This window comes from Centropristis striata, chromosome 4 (genome assembly GCF_030273125.1).
Source record: "Centropristis striata isolate RG_2023a ecotype Rhode Island chromosome 4, C.striata_1.0, whole genome shotgun sequence".
Lineage (NCBI taxonomy): Eukaryota > Metazoa > Chordata > Actinopteri > Perciformes > Serranidae > Centropristis > Centropristis striata.
In genome coordinates, this window is record NC_081520.1 from 41168801 (window position 1) to 41184391 (window position 15591).

General features: G+C 38.8%; 2 protein-coding genes across 2 annotated transcripts; both read left to right on the top strand.

Annotated features, from left to right (window-relative positions):
• Positions 1-114: 114 nt before the first annotated feature.
• On the top strand, positions 115-9774 carry six5 (SIX homeobox 5). Its single transcript, XM_059330732.1, has 3 exons — positions 115-834; positions 3820-5282; positions 6863-9774. The coding sequence occupies exons 1-3, from the start codon at positions 149-151 to the stop codon at positions 7522-7524; spliced, it is 2811 nt and encodes a 936-aa protein (XP_059186715.1). The 5' UTR covers positions 115-148; the 3' UTR covers positions 7525-9774.
• A 404-nt stretch (positions 9775-10178) lies between these two features.
• Positions 10179-15475, top strand: six9 (SIX homeobox 9). The gene is made up of 3 exons (XM_059332169.1): positions 10179-10598; positions 13601-13761; positions 15328-15475. The coding sequence occupies exons 1-3, from the start codon at positions 10200-10202 to the stop codon at positions 15473-15475; spliced, it is 708 nt and encodes a 235-aa protein (XP_059188152.1). The 5' UTR covers positions 10179-10199.
• Positions 15476-15591: the final 116 nt, after the last annotated feature.

The window sequence follows — 15591 nt, forward strand, 5'->3', positions numbered from 1 at the left end:
GGGGCGTGGCTGCTGCTGCTGCTGCTGCTGGTTTGCAGGCACATTCATGGTTTGGTCGACTGGCGGAGAGTGGGAGAGAGAGAGCTGCAGAGGGAGGGAGGGAGAGAGGGGAGGAGGAACTACTGGAGGAAAAAAAGTTAAAGTAAAAATGGCTTCCTTGTCTTTGGAGTCTACAGAACAATCTGAGAACAGCCCAGAGGAGCCAACGGCACCGGAGTCCAAAGAAGAGGAAGATCCGGTGCAAATTTCGGAACAATTACTCCAAAGTTTCCAAAAGTCGGCGCTGAGTTTCTCCACTGACCAAGTCTCATGTCTGTGCGAGGCCCTTCTGCAGGCGGGCAATGTGGATCGCCTGTGGAGATTTCTATCCACCATACCTCCTTCGTCCGAGCTGCTACGTGGCAACGAGACCCTGCTGAAGGCCCAGGCTCTGGTGGCTTTCCACCGGGACCAATTCAAGGAGCTGTACGCCATCCTGGAGAGCCACGACTTCCACCCGTCTAACCATGGGTTCCTGCAGGACCTGTACCTCAAAGCCCGCTACAAGGAGGCGGAGAGGTCCCGGGGCCGAAGCCTGGGCGCAGTGGACAAGTACCGGCTCAGGAAGAAGTTCCCCCTGCCCAAAACCATCTGGGACGGAGAGGAGACCGTGTACTGCTTCAAGGAGAAGTCCCGGAATGCCCTGAAAGAGTGCTACAAGAGCAACAGGTACCCCACTCCGGACGAGAAGAAGAACCTGGCCAAAGTCACCGGGCTGTCCCTCACACAGGTCAGCAACTGGTTCAAGAACCGCAGGCAGAGGGACAGGACCCCGTCCGGGACCCACAGCAAAAGGCAAGACCAGCAGCACTGCAGACCCTCTTACCGCATGTCTTTGTGGAGGAGCTGGGTGGAGTAACAGGCATTAACCAGGAGACAGCTGTCTTTACTCTTCTGTTTATTTGAGAGCCGCTGGTTACTATTTCTGATGTGTTTGATACATTACCAACCAGCCAGAACAGTCTCTAAAAGTACCAGAGCAGACCTGCATGGTAAACAAAGACCTGCAGGCCTCCACTCAGGGCAGCACACAGAAAGAGTATGCACACATTACATTTAGAAGTTATGACACTTTACATTTAAAAAGCGTTGCATCAGGTGAGGAGATGAAGAGAGGAGGTGACTTTTGACAGCAGTAAAGCCACACAGGTCTGAGAGCATGGTGCTTTGTTATGAAATGTGAGATTCAGGCGCCCACCATGGCTCAAGTTTCCTGAAACCCTGCACCGCTGCCTAGGGCCTGCAGGGTGACCGAGGTTAGAGTAAAGCTCCAGCTATAGAGAGGAGGAGGAGGAGGAGGAGGAGGAGGAGGAGGGGTCCTCGTAAGTCACTCTCACACAGGCTGAAATCTCTGCTTGGTGAAATAGTGTCAGCTGTAAAACAGAGTGGGAAGGAGGCAAATTGCGGGAGATAAGAGAGAATAGAGCAGGTTTATCTTATCAGAGGAGTTGTGGTGGTCTGGTTGACCAGGCTGCTGTACACTGGAACCAGCGTCAGACATGAAGGAGATGAGGACGCTAAAGAATCCAAATTGCTCCCAATATTGTGAGAAAAAGAAAAAAAAAGTTATGGCCAATATCGTAAATATACAGTACAGGCCAAAAGTTTGGACACACCTTCTCATTCAATGCGTTTTTCTTTATTTTCATGACTATTTACATTGTAGATTCTCACTGAAGGCATCAAAACTATGAATGAACACATATGGAATTATGTACTTAACAAAAAAAGTGTGAAATAACTGAAAACATGTCTTGTATTTTAGATTCCTCAAAGTAACCACCCTTTGCTTACTAGAATATAAGACATGTTTTCAGTTATTTCACACTTTTTTGTTAAGTACATAATTCCACATGTGTTCATTAATAGTTTTGATGAATTTACAATGTCAGTAGTCATGAAAATAAAGGAAACACATTGAATGAGAAGGTGTGTCCAAACTTTTGGCCTGTACTGTACATTAAGCCATAATTAAATTTCCAAGTAATTTATTGTTAATTTTCATCTCAACACACACTCAAACAGCACTGTTGCATATAAATGCACTGATTGATAATGGTAATAGTATGCTTTTTATTTACTTATGTTATTTAGTTATGTTTCATCTTGGCTGATATCACAATAAGACAACAACTATAGCTTCATATTACTATTATTTAAGAGTGCCCCCAAAATGTTAAAAACTGTCTGGCTTTTTTTTAGTCAGTGGGGTCAAACGTTGCCCATCAAATATTTTTAAAAAATTACTGTGAGGTGGACAAACTAGAAATGTAAACATGCAAGAAATGTTTTTATTTATTGTGTACTTACCCCAGATGTTGCATTTCAAGAAGATATTAAGAAGGTGTCCAAGTTCATTATTATTTAATTGATTGCAGACTTTAAAAATTGATGTCATCTTGAAAATGTCACTTATACCATCATCTTTAAACAGCCTGATGTAATTTATTTGTTTGATTTATTAACAGAGACTGGGCATAATTTAAAACATTGAAATGTGTATAACTATTGACAGTGTTATAAGACAACGTTTGAAGTTAGTGCTGCAAGACATCCCACACTAAACTAACATATCCCCAGTTAAGCATTTGTAGTTGCATTGTTGTCTTACTTTTTTTTGCCACATATTCAGATTAGGGAACTTTTGAGTAGGTTTCAATATTACTGCAGGGGGGGGGGGGGGGGGGTGCAAATTTCAGATCCTTCTCACAACAATATGACTTTCAATCCGGATACAGATTCTGGCATTTTAAAAACTCTGCTGTCCTGACTCTTATTTGCATTAATTTAATGTACATCGGAGTTGAAGATGCCATCATGCAAAATAAAGCATGATGAAACTTATTTTGTATCTCCAGCTTGTAACTTTGCCTTTTCAGGCTAATGTTGTTTGAGAGTTATAATTCAGAGCATTTCAGGGGTTTTTTGTTGTTCATTTAACAGACTGTAAATCTGTTTGTTCATGATAAAAGAGGGTTTTCTTTTTAAAAACCAAAACCTTACAATGCATAATCCATTAAGACAAGTAAATATATGTAGTCCCTGAACAGAAATGAGGGCTTTTCAAAACACAGATCACCTAACTTCATAAGATCAAAACATTTAAAGGTTTACAAAATTATAAAGGGAATAAATAACTTATGAATCCCTGTGCCCACCAAGGTTATAATAGTTTTGGATTTTTCATTAGTTTTAGTTTTAATTTCGTTGTGAATTTTTGTTTTCAAATTCAGTTAGTTTTAGTTAGTTTTTAGAGTGAGTTTGCTAGTTTTAGTTTAGTTTTTATTTTTTGAAAATGCTTAGTTTTAGTTTAGTTTTTATTAGTTTTAGTGTTAGTTTTAGTTTTTTTGTAATGGGTATGTGCCTTTATTTCCTTTGGTTTATCATCTCAGCCTCAATAAGGTTATTAACTCTTACAGTTCTGGGTGTTTTGTATTTTGGTTGAAGTCTAGACATCCCAGTCTCAGTAAACATATTCACCATGTGTTGCATGTTGAAATAGAAACACTGAATTATGTATAAAAAAAGTTGACAAAGACAAAAACTAAGGACATTTTCACTATAATTTTAGTTAGTTTTAGTTAGTTTTGTAACCACGCAATACAGTTTCAGTTAGTTATCGTTTTTAAAAAACTCTGTTTTTATTTTTATTTCAGTTAACAAAAATGTATTTTCAATTTTAGTTTTCGTTATTTTGTTAGTTTTCGTTAACTATAATAACCTTGGTGCCCACACATCTCTTTCTCTTTTTATTTGACCCATTTTTTCCCTCTGTTCCAGTGAGTCTGACGGGAACCACAGCTCTGACGACGAGGCGAGCCCGATGGACGACACCCCCGACAAACCGGAGGAGGCTGCCAGCTCCACCGCCTCCATCATCTCTCTGTCTGCCGTCCCCGGCAGCACCGGAGGCCAGCTCATCCTCAACGGCTCCGCTGGTTTCCTCACAGCCCCTCAGTCGCTGCTGCTTAATGGAAATTCCCTGATCTCCAGTGCTGGTGCTGGTGTCATAATTAACGGGCTAAGCTTGGGCGATTGCCAGACAGTCACGCTGAGTCCTGTAGCAACCAACTCTCCTTTGATACTGAACGGGACTCAGGTCATAACCAAGCCTGGTATCAGCGTGCAGCAGCAGCAGCAGCAGCAGCAGCAGGCGGTTTCTCTGACGGAGCAGGAGGTTTCGGCCATGGAGGCCAAGCCAAACAGTCTTTCAGCAGTAGTTCTTAGCACAAACGCCACACCAGTCTCAAACCCTCAATCCATCATCTCTCTTCCTCTGCAAACCAAAACAGAAGGTTTCATCAGTGAATCAGTTTCTTCCTCTTCTTCATCTTTATCCCCCTCCTCACCGACTCTGTCCTCCCCGACCAGGCTCTCCTCTCTCGTCTTAACACAAAACACCCAACGCCAGGAGCCTCTCAGCCTCCCGGCCTCCTTGTCGTCTGCAGGCATGGTGATCTCCTCCTCTGCCGTGCCCCTCTCCAATCAGCCAGGGGAGTATGTGGTCTTTGCCTCTGCTGGTTCCCACTTAAACCCTTCTAGCGCTGTGGTTTCCTCCAGTAACTCCACCCCTCAGGTCTTCTCTCTGCCCCAAGTCGTACCTTCCATCCAGGGTATCCCAGTGTCCCAGCTGGTGCAGCACTCTTCAGGAGCCCAGCTGTCCCAGTGCCCCCAGCTGGTCCCAGTATCCCCCCTCACCTCTACGGCCCCCCAGTTCCAAACCCAGACAGTGAACCGACTGGTGCAGCAGCAGCAGGATGCATCAACAACTTTGTCTGAAGGTGCTACAACCATAGTTTCTATCTCACAGCTGAACAACAGTCAGCTCCAACAGAGAACGGTACACCAGCTGGGGGACACAAACTCCTCAACCAGTAAAATCCAAGTCCCACAGGTTATCTCCATCTCCTCCCCGACACAAGTGGTCCCAGTCCCCCAGGTCAAAGGCACCACGCCTGCACAGTTAGTGCCCCTCTCCATGCCCCAGCTGGTCCCCGTCTCCCCCATCCAGACCTCTTCCACCATCTCGTTCCCCCAAGTGGTACCCGCCAGTCCTTCTCTCTCCATCCCCTCTGCTGGAGTGCCCTTACAGATCCTGGCCTCTGCTCCTGCAGGGGTCTCACAGGGTCCTGTCAGGATAAATCAGCTGAGGCCCATTCAGAGTGTCGGCCCCCCAACCAGTGTGGCCCCTGGTGTGCAGCTCCTCAACTCTGGGATCATTCAGCTGCCCTCTGCTCCTCAAGGTACGCTGAATTTATTTAATATTTGTAGATGAATGTAGCAAGAAGAGCTAAAACTGTGATTCTTTCGTGCAAAAATTGCAGAAGGTGCTGTTTTGGAAATTTCTTTTTAGTTTTTATATCATGTTAAACAGTATACATTTGGGTTTTTGGAATGACAAAACAAGATATTTGAAGACATCACCTTGGACTTTGAGAAATTTGACATTTTTTATTTTTTATTTATAGACCAATCAACACATAAATTGATCATGCGTTTTCATGATTTTCGAGCAGAATTTACAAAAACAAATTCCCTACTTCCAACTTCTCAAATATGAGGATTTGATGTCTTTGTTTGTCATAAATGATGTTAAACTGACCAAATCACAAAGCTATTCAGATAAAACAAGCTATTTAAATACATGAACTTGGACCCTGAAAAATGTGTTTATTTTACTACATGGATAGTCACAAGTCATTGCTGGAACTGACAATTGTTTTTCAATATCAATGTATTTATTTCTCAATAAATCAATGATTTATATTTATATAATAGGTATATAAAATGTCAAAAAGGTGTTGTATAATGTTTTTACCATCAGTCCAGTATCTATATATTGTCCCCCAAAAAATGAAAAACATGTTCTGACACAAAGCAATAAAGCATCTGTAACCAGAAGAAATAACATCATGATACACTCAGAATTCCTTTTTTTTTTAAAGAAAGAATACAAAGACAGACAGAATATTATGAACGATTGACTAAAACATGTTATTGATGGATGGATGGATAGATAGATTACTTTATTCATCCCCGAAGGGAAATTCGGTTGTCACAGCAGTCCGGTATTCTAGTACAATAAAATACAATAGAATAAAATACTGAGGTAGCATAAATAAAAACAACAATGTCTGTAAATGAACTTGCTGCAAGGTTATTATAGTTAACGAAAACTAACAAAATAACAAACTAAAATTGAAAAAACATTTTTGTTAACTGAAATAAAAATAAAAACAAGAGTTTTTTTAAAAACGATAACTAACTGAAACTGTATTTTGTGGTTACAAAACTAACTAAAATTATAGTGAAAATGTCCTTAGTTTTCGTCTTTGTCAACTTTTTTTATACATAATTCAGTGTTTCTATTTCAACATGCAGGAACACATGGTGAATATGTTTACTGAGACTGGGATGTCTACACTCCAACCAAAATACAAAACACCCCAAACTGTAAGAGTTAATAACCTTATTGGAGCTGATATGGATAAACCAAAGGAAATGAAGGCACATACCCATTACAAAAAAACTAAAACTAACACTGAAACTAATAAAAACTAAACTAAAACTAAGCGTTTTCAAAAAATAAAAACTAAACTAAAACTAGCAAACTCACTCTAAAAACTAAGTTAAACTAACTGAATTTGAAAACAAAAATTCACAACGAAATTAAAACTAAAACTAATGAAAAATCCAAAACTATTATAACCTTGACTTGCTGTTCCTCGTATGATGGTGCTTCATCTCATACTGGTGCGTCTCTTGTTTGAATGTTACCGCTTGGTCTTGATTCCTGTTGATTCATCATTTATCACCTCCGTAGGTAACCTCCTGCTGGGTGGAAGCCCCTACCTGAGCGTCCAGCAGGGAAAGCTGATTCTGACCATCCCAGCAGGCATTCAGCTCACCAGTTTGCCCTTGAAGCCCGTTCCTGAGGCGTCCCCCATCTCTTCTAATGGATTGAGCCCCGTTCTGGCCCCCTCCACCCCTCCGATAGTCTCCACCACCTCCGGGGGTCCGCCCCCCAGCGTCCTCGCATCGTCTCCTCTCAACTTCATCAACACGTCTCCACCGTACTGCGCTCCGGAGACGGGAACGCCTGCCGTCCCCTCCCCTCATCCCCTGGACCATTCAGTCGGCCCTACGATGCCAAACACTCTGACTCCAGAAAGCATGCTGACCCTCAGCCCCATGTACAGCGGGGTGACCCCCACCACCCAGCTGCCCCAGCCCACCTGGAGCCCCGTGCCCCTCTCCACGTCAGCTAGTCTAACTTTGTTTGATGTCCGCAGCAAGGGGGACCTACCTGTAGACCCGGCTTTGTTGGGCCTGCCTGGAGGAGAGTCGCTGCTTCTAGGAAGCCCCTCGCCGGAGCAGGATGTGGAAGCAAACTCGGCACTTGGTAACCCAGAGGAGATGGTTGGAGACTCCAAGATCCTCACCCAGCTGCAGTCTGTCCCTGTGGATGATGATCTGGGCTTGTAGTCTGTTTACCTTGCTGGTTGACCACCCAGTGTCTCTAAAAACAAGAAAAACAATGAAACATACAGTAGGGTTGCAGACTCGGCAGTCTGAAAAAAACTTATTTCACATCATCAATCCTCTCAGAGCCAAATGTTTATAACAATATTCAGGTTCTGACTTGTATAAAACGCTGCTCTCACTAGGACCTGATACCATCATGGTTTGATCCCAAGCAGCTCAGTTTCACATGGATTGCCAGAGTTATATGGGATGATTTAAAGCGTCTCAGAGGTTGTTTTTTTTTTTTTTTTTACTAAAGTCCGTACGTGCCTTATCTGTTTAATCAGCTGCAGACAGAATAACTAACTCCACTCAGTCTGCCTGGCCCACTTACAGGTCCTGGTGTTTAAAAAAACCGATATTATGCAAAGTCTCATGTCTTTGCATATACTCTCAGCTCTTATTTGCAGTTGTGGAAAAGATGTCTGGGGTTTTTGCTGGCAGTAGACGTCGTTCCTTTGGGGATCCACCGCAGTAACTAAACACCACAATATCTGGCAACGGCATAAATCTAGAAATAGTATTGAGTGCCTGTCCAGATCTCAGATTCAACACTTTTTTTTACCAACACTCCAGGAATATAGTGAAGATTTATATTTTTCACAAACAGAACTTAGTTGAGTTTTATGTGAAAAGACATTACATCATAGTATCAAGGGACATATAGCAGTATTTTATTTACTACAAGTTACTGAAGTCAGGGCTGCAACACATGAGAACACTGCCCTCCACTAGTAAAACTATAACACAGGAAAAAAGGATCTATACTCTATGCAATGCATGTTTAGTTCTTTATAAGACACTATGCGGCACAGTGGCTGAGTTGTAAAGCCAGTACACTTGGGAGATGAGAATAATTTTTAAATACTGAGCTTTTAAATGAAGCATGACACTAAAATGTTTGCTGTGATCCCACTTGTAGTGATATTTGTTGTCAAATGCATCCAAAATCTGTTTGATATTGATAAGTGCCTTATTTTAAAACATACAGTACATGTTTGATGTATTTGAAAGGAAAATGTTCTGACTTTTCACACGTTTTACAAGTGCTATACACCCGACCAAATTTTGGGATTCACTTTATGGACTTTTTTTCTTTTTTTGAATACCCACGTTTCTGTGTCTGTTTGATCTCCAGTGAAATGTAATTATGTGACAGTTTTGTTGCATTGTCACAGCGTGTATCCTCAATTTGTATATTTTGCACCTTTCATACACAATGTTTACGCTGCGCTGCCGTGTGGTTATGACAGGGGTTGGACTCATATTAAACGCCCTTTTTTAATTGGATTTTAAGGGGACAGTTCACTCCAAGAACTGTCCTTTTAATAATCTTAACTTGTTAAAACAGGAGCCTGATTTCCTGATGAAATCTGACATAAATTGATGGAACAGCTCCTTCAATCAAAAGCTAAAAATGCTCCTCATCATGTGAGCTTCCCACTGTCATAACACAGGTAGCGGTCAAACCTTTGGCCATTTATGGTACAAAAATACACTTCAGTGTCAGATCTAGTTACAATAATGGCCTTTTGTGTTTTTTTTTGTATAAGTATGTTTGTTGTTTGTCTTTTTTTGTACATTTAATCTATTTAAAGCATGTATCAATCAGTAAGAAAATGAGTTCCGAGAGGAAATGTTATTCATTTTCACTTGGAAGGTCACATTGTTGTGCAAACTTTGGTTAAACAATCTTAGACTACAGCTTTTAAATACAGTTTGATGGTCATTTTATTTTTTAATACAGTAGGTCACCCCCTGTTAATAAATGCTAAGGCCATTTGTTCCCAGTGGCCTTTTGGTAGAATATTAAATGGCTTGGACAAATCAATTTCAGTCTGAAATGTGTACTTAAAATTAGTAGTTAGGGGTAAAGGGAAATGTGTCCTATATGTAAGATATGGTAGCCTGCATTTGTTTATATGAGCCATTTCTTACCAAAGTATGTTGACATTAAAGCCTCTATGGGCTTATGCACATTTGTATTCCTGTTTGTTTGTTTGTTTGTTTGTTTGTAGTCTGGGTTTTTTACTCTCTCCTACCTGCAACATATGACTCCAGATTTAACCAAAGATAATGTATTTTGATCGACTTTTTGATAGTTTTGAAAGGGATTGTTCATGTCTGTCATTCGTCGTTGTTTTCTCATTTTTGTATTCAAATGCATTCTATTTTTTATATTACATTATATTGTAATAAACTACATTTACAGAAAAAAAAAGGTTTGGCTTTTACTGAGAGTGTTTGGAAGAGTGAATTGCCCAAAACAATATTCGTTTGAGGCTCTTGCTTCTAATTTGGCATGAAAATTTTATTCAAATGATTTTCTTTCTGCCTTGCAAAACAATCATAGTCTCTGTGGATGAATGCCGTTCCAAAATGTGTCTGGCGGCGTGGATGCAAGAGAGGGAGTGGTGTATGGTGTGTTGTCATAACCCTGATGCTCTCAGGTTACCTGTGATACGAGTCGGCCGTTTTATGAGTAACGATAAACACACATTCAAGTTGTTCTCTTGTTCATACACAGACAGCTCCAGAGAGGCTTCAGCTTAGCTCAATCAGATGCAAACTTAAGAGACGTTGTTTGAGGACTTTTTGCAGGATTTTTTGGGCGCCATCGTCCTGTTTCCACAGCGATGATCTTCACAGCAGAGCAGGTGGCGTGTGTGTGCGAGGTCCTTCTGCAGGGCGGCTGCATGGATCGTCTCGCTGGCTTCCTCCGCACTCTCCCACCTCCTTCTCTCTCCTCCTCCTCCTCTCCTTGCCCCAGGGAGCTGGAGAGTGTGCTGAAGGCTAAAGCAGCCGTGGCCTTTCACCAGGGCCACTTCTCAGACCTCTACACCCTGCTGGAGGGCTTCCCCTTCTCCCCACGCAGCCACCCGCTGCTGCAGCAGCTCTGGCTCCGAGCCCACTACATGGAGGCTGAGAGGCAGCGGGGCCGGCCCCTGGGGGCCGTGGGGAAGTATCGAGTCAGGAGAAAGTTTCCTCTTCCACACACCATCTGGGATGGAGAGGAGACCAGCTACTGTTTTAAGGTACCCTAAATGTGCTTTTTTTCATTACTATTTTATTGTTTTACTGTTTTTAGTATTTTATTGTTTTATTGTTTTTATTTATACCTATTTGTGTGTGATTTATTCTGTTTTAATAACTGTACAGCACTTTGGTCAACTGAGGTTGTTTTTAAATGTCTATAAATAAACTTTGACTTGACAAGTAATAAGGCCCTTGTAAGTCCTTACAAAATGCTTATTAACATTATTGTGTTTATAAGCTTATATAATTGTTAATAATGGCATTACAAACACCCATGACCCACCCATTATGTCTTTGTCGTGCCTTTATTAATCTTATTTTGTTTGCTTATTGATATTAAAATATACTTTATTGCTCATCTATTATAAGTTAACTATAAGTTAACTATGCTTTTTGCAACTACCGGATCTAAAGCGAGAACAATGCCTTATTACTTGTTAATTAATGGTTATTAAGGACCTTATTATAAAGCGTTACTAAAATCTCTTATGTATCACAATGTAGCACATTATACACTGAAAAAAAGAAAATAGTTGAACCAACTTAATTTAATTGTTTCATTTGGTAACACCTAAATGAATTAAGTTCTTTCAAATTAATTTAAAATCAGTTGTGTTAATCTAACTTATTAAATTAATTTGAAAGAACTTAATTCATTTAGGTGTTACCAAATGAAACAATTCAATTAAGTTGGTTCAACTATTTTCTTTTTTCAGTGTATAATGTGCTACATTGTGATACATTGGTAACGCTTTATAATAAGGTCCTTAATAACCATTAATTAACAAGTAATAAGGCATTGTTCTTATAGTTAACTTATAATAGATGAGCAATAAAGTATATTTTCATATCAATAAGCAAACAAAATAAGATTAATAAAGGCATGGCAAAGACATAATGGGTGGGTCATGGGTGTTTGTAATGCCATTATTAACACTTATATAAGCTTATAAACACACAATAATGTTCATAAGCATCTTGTAAGGACTTACAAGGGCCTTATTACTTGTTAATTAATGGTTATTACAAGGGCCTTATTACTTGTCAAGTCAAGTCAAAGTTTATTTATAGAGCACATTTAAAAACAACCTCAGTTGACCAAAGTGTTGTACAGTTATTAAAATAGAATAAATCATACACAAATAGGTATAAATAAAAACAATAAAATACTAAAAACAATAAAACAATAAAATAGTAATAAAAACTCAATCCAAAACAGAGTCAGAGCTAAAAAAGACAAATAAAAGGGTAAAAAAAGTAAAAAGAAAGCCAAGGATTCTTGCCTAGCTGGGACTGAACGTCAAGGAGAATAAATAGGTTATTAATAATGTTTTAAAATTGTTTATTAATGGTTATTACAAGGACCTTAATATAAAGCGTTACCGAGATTTTTATTAATTTTATTACCTGTGAGGCTATCAGTCTAACTCTTGACAAGCAGATTGGAAAAGGCCAGTTTAAGTACTTTTATTTACTTACTTATACTATTATTTATTTCCATGTAACAACATTTCAAGGGGACATATTGTTCATTTAACACCACTTTATTCATCTGACATATACTCAGGCTATTATTAGTTAAGCTAGTTTGCAGATTCAGACTTTGAAAGATATATAACCCTCAACTTTAATAGGATTGTTTTGTTTTAACCAAAAGTAAATGAATGGCTGTATGAAATAGTTGAACTGCTCTACATTAACCTGCTCCAATAACGTTAATACTGATTAAAGGAGATGTTTTGTATACTTCTACTTTTGATAGTTCATCTGCATGTTCCTTGTGAAACTCAACTTATGCAAAACCTTTACTTGTAATATTTTAACACTTTAAGTAACTAACTATAGGACTTTTTTTCACTTGAGTGCAGCATCGGATTGGACTACTTTTTTCAACAGTAGTGAAGTTACAGTCAAAAGCATAACATTTCTCCTGCAAGGATTTCTTTCATTGAAAAATAAATATTTTTTAAAAACAACCTTACCTGCTTTTATATACAGTTTATGACTTTTACTAGCTTGTTGCTTTAAAAAAAAATCTTTCTTAATATAGCAAAAATGAATGAAAAGAAATGAATTAAAAATGAATTTTGAGGTGATTTCAGGGTGATTTCTGTTTAAAATGAGCTGAGGACCAAAATGCTTCTTGATTTTAGATTTTAGATTCTTGATTCTTGTTTGTGTCTCGTCTTCCTCTGTGATGACTCGATCAATTAAATACATGTGTGCTGCTGGGAATAGGTGTTGTTAAATATATATCAATGCTTTGAAAGTGGTTGTTTACTTATTTTTTTGGTGAAAGTTGAGGACACTTCCCTCCCGATCTTTTTCTATCTTTTTGTACGCCGTCCTTGAGTGCCAAGAAAGGCGCCTTCCGAATAAAATGTATTATTATTAGGGCCCGAGCAGGCAACGACCTGCGAGGTCCCTATTGTATTTCGAATGATTATTTATTATTATTATTTTTATTATTATTCTCGTGACCAAATGATCGCATATTTCACTGCCTGAACATACCCCAAAACTCATGAAACTTTAAATATAAGTCACACATGGCGAAAAATGTTATAATCTATTGTCATCCTGATTTCCACCACTAGGTGGCGCTATAATAAAAGAAAGTGCGTTTTGGCTAATAACTCCCACATACTTTATCGCACATTCAAAAACCTTATATCCACGCGTTCACCGAGGGCCCGTTCAGTACTGCTTGCAGTCCATTATTATTATTATTATTATTATTATTATTATTATTATTATTATTATTATTATTTGACAGTTAGTTATTGATGTATTGAGTATATTAATTGTATATTACTGTAATTTATTCTGTATTTTTGCCAGATTCTGGTGATTCTTACAAACTGTTAATGTGGCCCTGTTCATGCTACATTAGCTAACGGCTAGCTCAACTTCGGCTAGTCGAGTTTGTTTACTCTGTTATTGTCAGAAAAATATAAATTATTTGCATGTCTTTGTGTTTTTATTTTAAACGTATTAAAAGGAGAAATCACGGAGTACGCTCCGGGAGTGGTACCGCCACAAACCGTATCCTTCCACCCGGGAGAAGCGGGAGCTCGCCGCCGCCACCGGCCTGACCACCACGCAGGTCAGCAACTGGTTCAAGAACCGGCGGCAGAGGGACCGGACCGCCGACGGGAACGGGTCAGTGCCTGATGGGTTCTGGGTTCTTATGGGTTAAAATAAGACAAATATCCTAAAAGGAAACTTATGGGGGACATACTACAGACCAAGTGGACCACAGAGAACACATTTATGATGGTTTTAAAAAAAAAATACTACCCCTAAATGTCAAAGATCTGTGATGTGACATAAACATTACATTGGGCGTTTATGGTATTTGTGTTCATAATATTCCTAATTTTAAAATAAATAAACTAGACCAGGGGTGTCAAACTCTGGCCCGCGGGCCAAATTTGGCCCGTAGTGTAATTTTATTTGGCCCGTGAGGCAATACCAAATTATTATATTATTATTGTAAATTAATGACATAGATGTGTTTTTTATTTGAAATTTGATTTTGCATGTCTGCACTATTTAGTTATATATTGTATGTTTATAAGCATTGCTGGTTCCATATTTAATGTTAAAGCAAAACATGTTTGGTATATATTAAAAGGTTTATTTGTTCAATGTTGGCCCGCGATTTTATTCAAGTTTTAAATTTTGAATCAACAATCAACATTGTGACATGAATAGTGCTGTTTAACAACAAATTATTTTTCAGATTTCTTTTTAAGTAACAAAATTAGAATAAAAACAAATAACCATTTGCCTTTTTGTTTGCATCTCCATAACATATATCAAAATTGTGACAGGAAATATGGTCAGAACAAGTTAAATGCAATACAGGACAAACTATTAATGGGTTAGACTTGTTAAATGGGTTTAATCTGAGATTCTAGATGATTTAAAGTGTTTGTTACAAGGGTGTCACCATGGGTTCTTATGGGTTAATATTTTAAACCTACCCTACCTACCAACAGCATGGTAAATTAAAAAAAAAAAGATAAAAGGTTTCATTATTCTTCAGGAACAAGGAACTAGAGCTGCACATTTCCCACAACCACAGGAAGCGGATATAAATTTAGTTACAAATTATTTGGTTATAAATTATAAAGTTATAAATTTGGTTACCAAAGTAACCGTTGGCGTTTGGTGTCACTCTTGAAAAAATAAAATTATACCCATAGTTTATTATTTTATCTGAACATACTTAATAAAAGACTTGCGGGTTTTCATTTAGCCTACAGTTTGACATTTAGTTCAACTTATCAGAAATCTATTATTTCCATCAGGTTTGTTGATCGTTAAGTGATATGACAAATAAATCAAGCGTTTGATTTCTAAGATAATTATACATTTTTAATCTATGATCATGAATTAAAATATTTTTTCAATTGTTATAATCGTTCTCTTGATTGAGCCCAGGTAAACGTAGAAATATTGGTTTTATTGGCCTCTCCTTCAATGCAACATAATCATCTGCAAAGCATTAGCAAAACAACAAACAAACTGAAAATCTTGGAAAATTTGGAATTAATTAAATCTCTAGCACGTACTATTTGTCTTTTTAAAAACATTTTTTTTTTTTTTTACATAGAACAACACCACCCTCTTGTGGTTAAATTTAGACCTGAAACAAGATTAAACATTGTGGTGTTTTGGACCTGATCAGATGTTTTTTATGCTCCTCATCTTTTCATGTAGTTTCCACACATCTAGCTCTGGAGCCTCTGGAGAAGTTTACCCTTCATCTGACAATGACCTTTCACCTCCAGGAAGCCCTCACCTCCACTTCTACAGCCCTGCACCTCCTCCCCTCTCTCACCCTCCTCCTCCTCTACGTCACACATGAGGAGCCTTAAACTGAACCTGCTCCTCAAATGTTTCACTTCTGACTTATATTATGTGGTCCTTTCCATTTTGATTAATAAAACAATAATAAAACTTTGCACCTTCTTGAATGTGAAG